Raw genomic sequence first — 9263 nt, 5'->3', positions numbered from 1 at the left:
GCATCAGCCCACAAGCCGTAACTCCGTTTTCAGCCAATCAGATTTTAGCCGGTCTCTCACCAACCCTGCTGATTTTCTGCCAAGTCAACTCCCGTTAGAACATGTTTACTTCCTTCAAAAAAACAAAAACACCTATTTTTACCTTCCTTCCATACTTCCTCTTTTGGAGAGATTATGAAGAAAATAACATAATGTCACTTCAATACTGATAACTTAAATGTGTAGTGTGAAAAACTTGCTTTCACAGTTTTAGTAAAACCAGGGCTCGTGTACATTTGAATTTGAGGGTCTCAAATGACATCCTTTCAAAGAAATACGGAGGCGAGGAAGGAATCATAATTATGCAATTTGAGTGGTGGAATAGAGCAGGCTCATCTGAGGAAACTAGCGACGTGTTGAAGCAGGAGTTTAATTCAGGCTGGGGCTGCGTCATTCCTGCCCACAAAAACACTTTAAGTAGTATGTGTACTAGTGACAATTTTAACAATGTATACACTATCAACAAAGTAGTTCGTTTTTTTTGCTGTATCAACATAGTATAGTTTCTGATGCTGTAACAGATTAATGATCACGAATACGGATGTCCATTGTGAATAGTTACATTGTAACAAACGGTAAGGATTTCATTGGATGTTGTTCTTGTTCGTAATTTTTTTTACAGTCAAGCCCAAAAAGATCCTATTAAATTACTCTAATTGCTAATTCTATGGTCAAGCCTGCCTCACGAACACCCTTTCTAGACGGGATCGCGAATACGTTTTTCATAGATGTGATAGTGACACCGTGGGGTAAAAAATATTATTGCTACCTGTAAATTATATTGGATCTATCAGGGGCAGAATTAATGAATGATGATTAACTACCCACCTTATATCAACAACAAAAAATACTCGGTTCTAGAAACAAAAGAGAGAGTAAATATCTCACAACAGAAGCTCACAACTGAAACGATGTAATGACCATTTTATTAATATATTCAAGATCACAATTGTTCACAATATCAACATACATTTGTTGGCATGCTAGCTGGTGATGCATTTTAAAACGTTATTTTTTTTTATACAAAGTCTTATTTCATCTGTCCAATTTTGGATTGAGAGATTAATTGATCATGTACATTGGTTTTATACTGATCCAACGAAAACACAGAGCAACTTCAGAATGCGTCAAAACCCCAAAACAAAACAAAAACCTAAAAGAATCGTAGTAATTACAGAAATAGAATCTTGGAACCAGCTTGCTGTACTCACATACCAGTTGAATTAAACCAGTAACAGTGTCAGTGACCTCGGTGGTCTGCCCCACTCCATTCTACCCCCAGGCGCCCACTAAAGCTTAGTATACCTACAGTCATTACCACCTAAGAGGTTGCTGTCATATTACTGATTCTACATTTAAGTAATACACAAAAGTGGCAAATCTTCAGAAAGTGGTATTTCATTTGATTGTTCCAAGCCAGAGCAATGACAGACCGAATCGAGCTCGAACACCTCAAGTCCTACCACTGAGAATGACTCTCTCTATCTCTCTCTTACTCTCTCTTTCTCTCACTGGACACAGACATCAATTCATCGTCTATTCCACGTCATTTAATTGAAATGACGTGGAAACAACGTTGATTCTGCCAGTGTGTGCCCAGTGGGCTCTCTCTCTGTCTACCAATCCCATATAGTGAGAAGCAAACGGCAACAACAAAAGACCGGAAGTAGAATAGTCTTCTCTCATCATCAGAAAGCAGTGCTGACTCAATGAAACTCTAGTTTGTGCAGCGATCCCACTCTGTTTTACTATCCTTGTCCGTTCTCCAGCACATCCAGTTCTCTCTCTCTCGTCAGGGGGGAGGGAGTTGGAACCGAATGTACTGGGGTGTGGCGGCGGAGAGAGAGAGAGAGAGAGAGAGAGAACCGAATGTACTGGGGTGTGGCGGCGGAGAGAGAGAGAGAGAGAGAGAGAGAGAACCGAATGTACTGGGGTGTGGCGGCGGAGAGAGAGAGAGAGAGAGCTGGATGTGCTGGAGAACGGACAAGGATAGTAAAATAGAGTGGGATCTCAAGCAGAAGGTGAATGTGTAAAAACATTTGAACACCAAAACTGGGGTTAAAACCAGAAAAATGTCTGTGTCTCAGTCTACTGTTATAGAAACACACATGACTAGTTAAGACTTTTAAAATGAAATAAAATATTACAACAACAAAACAACATTATGACTAACTGACTGACAGACAGAAGGCAAAGGGGAGGGAGTGGCAGAGATCACCAAGTACAGGACTCTACTGAATACAGAGGAGCTAAACGCATAACAAATACACATCCACAGAGAGCAACTTGCACAAGCTCATTTAGACTGATAGTCATTAGAAGCAGGATGTAGGTTTACTGTAGTCCATGTAGCAGCAAAAAGCAGACGCTGTGTGTGTGTGTGTGTGTGTGTGTGTGTGTGTGTCAGAGAGTGTGTGTGTGTGTCTGTGTCAGTTAGAGAAACTCAGTCCCTTCTGAGTGGGCTCAAGTTTCTTTCAAAGACCTCATATAGGAAATTCTGATGGCATCTCTCAAATTATTTCCAGGAAATTTAGACTGGGGAAGATAGCCGTCGAACGAGGAGCTATGTTGCATCAAGGCAATTTCTTAGGAATATTGTCAACTTGTGTAAGTAGAGATTGGTACTGTTTGAATTAGGCATGGCATGCCTGGATCAGAGCATATGGCTGAGGCAGGTGCTAATCGACAACCATTCATTTTTAGAAGAATTAAGGTCTTGAAAGGAAACATTTTTAATCATGGCATGATGGCATATTAAGGAATGTGTTCAAACAGATGAAAGAGAGAAAAAGAGAGCGATAAAGTAAGGAAGATAAGGAGTGGAAAAGTAAGAATGGAGTGTGCCAGCGTTTGGGTGTGTTCTTCCCCAGTTTCCAAGGTGACGTGTACTCTCTCCTCCTGGTCTCCCTGGAAGGAAACAAATAACAAAGGTGCCGACAATCACAGAGAGACTCAACATGATTGTGTGTGTACGTGTGTGTCTGCGCATGTGTCTACATTCCCTGAAAACACCATCACCACCACCCATAATCAGTGACAACGAGGGGATCCTCTCTTTTGGAACTTGTCACCTGAAGCTTTTGGAAGACAGATCTCCCTGAGAAGTCTCTGCAGGGCCGCCACACAGCCAGAGGGATAGCCATTTGTCTGCTGTAATGAGCGGAGCCTTTGGACTGTGATGTGTGTAAGAAGCCTAAATGCCACTCTCTCTCTGCACCTGTGGAACACAGTCTGTCGGTTAACCCTCCCGGAGCCTCCCGTGCCAGGCTTCAGGTCTATTTAGAGCCCTGAGGCTTCTGAAGTGACAAAACAGCCAACCAGTGTCTGGTGGATAGGAGCCAGTAACAGTTTCTGCAAGCTTCGAATTGACAATGACGCTCTGGTGAAGCTCGGCCATGCTAACCGCTAGCAGGCTAAACACTATCAGGCTAAACCCTATGAGGTTAAGCCAGTGTGTCATAGGGGGGAGAAGTGGGGGATTCTAACTCTTTAAGGCATAATCACGCCACACAGCCCTGCCAACACGGTATAAATCAGAGTCTTTAATTGCGAGCCAAACAGCTTTATTTATAATCCACAGCAGCACAGTCGGGGACGGCCAATTAGAGGGGCCTGCTGGGAAGGTGTGAGCTAGCGATAACCACCTTGCATAGTGAGATCACGTTTGTGTGTGTGTGTGTGTTTGACTACGACTTGCAGGGGGCTGTAGGGGTTCCAGCCATGGAGGTCTGTGACACAACCCCTTATTACACTGGATGCATTGCACTTAGTCACAGAGACAAATAGCACTACACAAGTGTGTGTGTGTGTGTGTGTAGCACTCTGGTACCCTGCAGATAATGACCTATTTTGTATTCTACACGACTCAAATGAAATGGAGTCCATTGCCCATGTTGTGAATGGCTGCTGATCATACAAAGATATATACATTGCTAGACATGACCGCCTTGTTGACCTGATAGCCAGCGAGGTGGAACAAGTGGTCTCACCAACAGCACGCATGCATAAACATTCTTGTGTGATGGAAGCTCGTTTGATATTGATGACGATGGGTTTTCCGGTGTGCCAGATGTTGTTGTTGTGGGGGGAGGCCAGGGGGAGGTGTTCGTTTTGGAAGTGGGCTGCTCATTGGACGGCTACATGGAGCAGGCCTTTGCTGAGAAGCTGCTTAAATACCAGCCCCTTGTGGCATGCTGGGACAGCCTGGGGTGGAGGTGCAAGCTGGTGGGGCTGATATTTGTCAGTCTCGGCCACATACACAGGCTTGCAGTGCGTGGCCTCCAGATTGCGGGCCTGACAAAAACTAGGGCAAAGCAATTGGCTAGGTACTGCTCTGTTTCAGCTGTCGTGGGCAGCCTAGCTGTTTGGAGAAGGATGTGCTTTCTGTACCCTTGAGTGCCATGCACACAGGGACCTTTGAAATGTTTGGATCCTTTTTTTGTAAAATTGATTGGTGTATTCAAATAAAGTATTTGTGTGTGTTTCAGACTCACCTGCACCTCACTGCTACACCATCTCATATTGGTTGGCAGTGATAAGCCGCGACAGACAGCATGCCAACAGCATACCAATTGACTGGAGGGAAAGAGAGAGTGAAAAAGAGAGTGGCAGAAAGAGAGAGAGAGTGGGAGAGAGAGAAAAATAGAGAGGGAGAGAAAGAGAGAGGGGGGGTGATGAAAATGAGTCAGTTCCAACAGCACACAAATCATCTCTCTTAGAGGTCCTCAATCTTCCCTCCATCCTCCCCCCTCTTCCCTCCACCCTTCCCCTCTTCCCTCCACCCTCCCCCTCTTCCCTCCATCCTCATTGCCGGGGGATGGAGGGCCAAGGAGGGATCAGGGAAGGAGGAGAGGAGGGATCAGGGAAGGAAGAGAGGAGGGATAGGGATAAGATGCATTAAAGGGGTGGCTGCTCCTCTAAGAGGTGTCATTGATCTCTCTCTGCCACCCCTCCTTCTCCCCTCGCCGCTTCCCTCCATAACGTTTACGGTGCAATTAATGGGCTCGGGACTGCAGAAGAGCAGGCCGTCGCAGGTCACAGCGTCCACGGAGACACACACACACTCTCACTCTCTCTACCTACCTCCCCCAGGCCCATTAAGGGTAATGGAGGGGGTCGCTGTGACGACGAGCGGCGCTGTGGGGCTAATCGAGCATGTCAGCCCGAGCAGGAGGTAACGACCACACTCGCGCAGAGTAGAGAGAGAGAAAGAGAGAGAGAGGAGAGAAATGAGGAGAGAGTGAAGGAGGGAGAGGAGAAATGAGGAGAGAGCGAAGGAGGGAGATGAGAAATGAGGAGAGAGCGAAGGAGGGAGAGGAGAAATGAGGAGAGAGGGAGAGAGAGGAGAAATGCAGAGAGAAGAGGAATGGAGAGAGAGGGAGCTGGAGAAGGAAGGAGGTAGGGGAGAGAGAGAGTGTGTGTGTGTCTGTATGAGTATGTGGAAAAGCGAGAGGGATGGAGAGCGTGTGTGTGTGCTCTTGTACTCTGGTCTGTATAATAGTTCCCGAGGTGCGCCTGAATGGCATGTGTGTGATGGAACAGGCTCTGAGTGGCGGACTCGCTGATTGGGTCTGAAGGAGCAGCGGTGAACATCGCCCCAGCCGTGTGTAATCATTAATAACCTGCACTGGGCGCACGCTCACACACACACAGAAGGAGAGTGGAAGAACAGCTGGCCCATACTGTTACTTACTTGTGAGACAGCTATTCCAAATGTCACTCCAGCAATGATCCCCATGTTAGTCTCAATGAAGTCAGTCACCAGCTCATAACAGCCCTGTAGAAGACAAGACAAGTGAGTGTGTTTGTCAGTGTGTACGGTGTGTGTCTGTCTGTCGGTGTGTGTGTCTGACCTGCTGGTGGACCTTGCTGGGGGCTATGGTGACATTGCGCAGGTCAGAAGCGTTACAGTCAGAGATGCTGGCACAGCAGCTGGGTGGGATGCCGTTGTTAGGGAACCAGATACTGGACAACCAGCTGGTGTAGTTCAACACACCACAGCATTTCAACTGGAGGGAGAGAGGGGGATGGAGAGCGATGGAGAGGGAGAGAGGGATGGAGAGGGAGGGGGGAGAGAGAGAGAGAGAGGGATGGAGAGAGCAAGAGAGATAGAGAGAGAGGGGGGTTGGAGAGAGAGGGATTTATCACAATCCGTTTTTTATCACAACCCTAATTTGGCTGTCAAAATGACCGTCACTCACACTGCGCTGCACATTGTCCACAGCCAGGCTCCTCTCGTCCTGGGAATTGTAGTTCTTCACTGCCTCACTGAAGGTCCTCTGGAAGGTTCCCTTTATCTGGGAACACAAACACAAAGTTCTTGTTGTGTTCATAGCTTCTCCTGTTGTGAAACAGATGGACACTCTGACTGATGAATTCTGCCCACTGGGCACACACTGGTTGAATCAACATTGTTTCCACGTCAGTTCAACAAAATTACGTTGAACTAACGTGGAATAGACGTTGAATTGACATCTGTGCCCAGTGGGTGGGTACTCATGATCCTGTGGGTGAGTGCCAGAGGCAGGTATGGCAGGGCCACCTACCTCATGACGAAAGACAAAGCCGGAGATGCCAGCCACAAGCTCTGCCAGGAAGATCAGGGACAGGAACATGGCGTACTGCAGAGAGAGGGCACACAGGGCGCCACAAAACGGCCACTGAGTTACTGTGTATATTTTGCAGACTTTCTCACCATTTGCTCACAATAAGATCCTCGAAACACTGCAAGGAACGTTGAATGACAGTAGGAAAGGAAGACCTTTTTAGAAGGAAAGAAATCAAAAACGAAACAAAGACAGAAACAAGGACAGAAACAAACCCACTGGGCACACACTGGTTGAATTAACGTTGTTTCCACGTCATTTCAATGATATTACATTGAACCAATGTGGAACAGATGTTGAATTCTGTTTCTTCCCCAGTGGGAAGAAATAGACACATTTGAGTTACTCGGATGACAACTTCTCCTAGCTCTCATCAACTCCTCTAGCTCTCACCAACTTCTCCTAGCTCTCACCAACTTCTCCTAGCTCTCACCAACTTCTCCTAGCTCTCACCAACTTCTCCTAGCTCTCACCAACTTCTCCTAGCTCTCGCCAACTTCTCCTAGCTCTCATCAACTTCTCCTAGCTCTCATCAACTTCTCCTAGCTCTCGCCAACTTCTCCTAGCTCTCACCAACTTCTCCTAGCTCTCACCATATTCTCCTAGCTCTCACCAACTTCTCCTAGCTCTCACCAACTTCTCCTAGCTCTCACCAACTTCTCCTAGCTCTCACCAACTTCTCCTAGCTCTCATCAACTTCTCCTAGCTCTCATCAACTTCTCCTAGCTCTCATCAACTTCTCCTAGCTCTCACCAACTTCTCCTAGCTCTCATCATATTCTCCTAGCTCTCATCAACTTCTCCTAGCTCTCATCAACTTCTCCTAGCTCTCACCAACTTCTCCTAGCTCTCATCATATTCTCCTAGCTCTCATCATATTCTCCTAGCTCTCATCAACTTCTCCTAGCTCTCACCAACTTCTCCTAGCTCTCATCAACTTCTCCTAGCTCTCACCAACTTCTCCTAGATCTCATCAACTTCTCCTAGCTCTCATCAACTTCTCCTAGCTCTCACCAACTTCTCCTAGCTCTCATCATATTCTCCTAGCTCTCATCAACTTCTCCAACTTCTCATAGCTCTCATCAACTTCTCCTAGCTCTCACCAACTTCTCCTAGCTCTCACCAACTTCTCCTAGCTCTCACCAACTTCTCCTAGCTCTCGCCAGCTTCTCCTAGCTCTCGCCAACTTCTCCTAGCTCTCGCCAACTTCTCCTAGCTCTCGCCAACTTCTCCTAGCTCTCGCCAACTTCTCCTAGCTCTCACCAACTTCTCCTAGCTCTCACCAACTTCTCCTAGCTCTCGCCAACTTCTCCTAGCTCTCGCCAAGTTCTCCTAGCTCTCACCAACTTCTCCTAGCTCTCACCAACTTCTCCTAGCTCTCGCCAACTTCTCCTAGCTCTCACCAGCTTGAGCATCCATGGGCTCCCGCGGCAGGTAGCGAAGCATCCAAACAGTCCGAACACGATGATGCAGGTTCCGGTGCCAATGAGAACATAAGGAGCGTTGGTGGAGCTGTCAGCGATGATAGATATGTACGCACCCAGCATAAACTTTCCCCATAGTCCCACAGCTAAGAGGATTGCCCCCGTGATCTGGACAGAGAGAGAGAGAGAGAGGGGGGGGGGCGAGAGAAGGTGAAAGACAGCATTAGAGCCCTGTCACTAAAAAGTCATCAAGGGCCTCACTGGAGGTTTCAGACCCATAGAGATGATAGGTAGCACAACTGTAACACAACCATCACAGCTTCATGCTAAATGACACGTTACATATGATATGAAATGCCAGGGGTCTGTTTAAGCAGTCGTCCATAAAATCAGTCAATTTCTCAGTCAATTGTGTAATAAAATCAGTCAATTGTGTAATAAACCATTGATTACACTGTAAATGATACACTGCCGATCTACTATAATGCTGTTAGTGGCACTGGAGATAGCTCTTTGCTGCCACCCAATGAAAGAAACTGAATCCTCACTGCATGGCTCATGAGAAAGCGAGACATTTTATAGGCTCCTTTTTTCTGGTTAAAATAACCAATACTTACTAAGTAGACCAGACCCAGCTGCTGTCAAGTTTTCAAGATATTTCACTTTCAAAATACAGAAATCATACCGTATGATGATTTCTGTATTTTGAAAGTTACATATCTTGAAAACTTGAGTGCCGACAAGCAAAACATTTTGGGACAATGTCAACAATGGGTCAATGAAACAAATACAAATTCCATTAAGTAGATGGGAACTGTGAACATTTGTTTCAATGGCAAACAGTCTTTATGGGATATCTTGATTTTTTCACCATCTTTGGCCCTACTCATGAATGATGACTGGTTCCTGACCATGTGTCGTGACCAGGAAAAACTCCATATTCATAAGGCGAAAAACTATTTTTTTCGTAGAAGGTTAGTAGAACCTACGCCACAGGTTAGGATAATTAATGTAGCAGGTTAGGAGACTGAGGTTAAGGTTAGGAAATGGGTTAGGGTTAGGTTTAGCGAAAATGCTCTCCTAACTTACTATGAAAATCACTTTGTATAGTGGCGTGAAAAGAGTGACTGAGTGAATGCAGGCCTTCCAAAAGCCCACCCAGCACCAGCATGCATTAGTCGCTGTTGACTGAACGC

General features: G+C 46.1%; 1 protein-coding gene across 1 annotated transcript in view; it reads right to left on the bottom strand.

The window, feature by feature from the left end:
* Positions 1-2653: 2653 nt before the first annotated feature.
* LOC120033705 (tetraspanin-7-like) overlaps positions 2654-9263 on the bottom strand; it is a 30571-nt gene continuing 23961 nt past the window's right edge. The window contains exons 2-8 of the mRNA XM_038980137.1: positions 8047-8235; positions 6585-6659; positions 6240-6335; positions 5892-6047; positions 5732-5815; positions 4533-4614; positions 2654-2946 (exon numbers count right to left, since the gene is read on the bottom strand). Coding sequence (XP_038836065.1) covers positions 4546-4614; positions 5732-5815; positions 5892-6047; positions 6240-6335; positions 6585-6659; positions 8047-8235 — 669 coding nt within the window. The 3' untranslated portion in view covers positions 2654-2946; positions 4533-4545. The remainder of the gene's footprint in view (positions 2947-4532; positions 4615-5731; positions 5816-5891; positions 6048-6239; positions 6336-6584; positions 6660-8046; positions 8236-9263) is intronic.

Source organism: Salvelinus namaycush, chromosome 40, assembly GCF_016432855.1.
Source record: "Salvelinus namaycush isolate Seneca chromosome 40, SaNama_1.0, whole genome shotgun sequence".
In the NCBI taxonomy this organism is placed as follows: Eukaryota; Metazoa; Chordata; class Actinopteri; order Salmoniformes; family Salmonidae; genus Salvelinus; species Salvelinus namaycush.
Note: the sequence above shows the minus strand (reverse complement) of the source record. Positions and strands in the feature narration are given on the sequence as shown.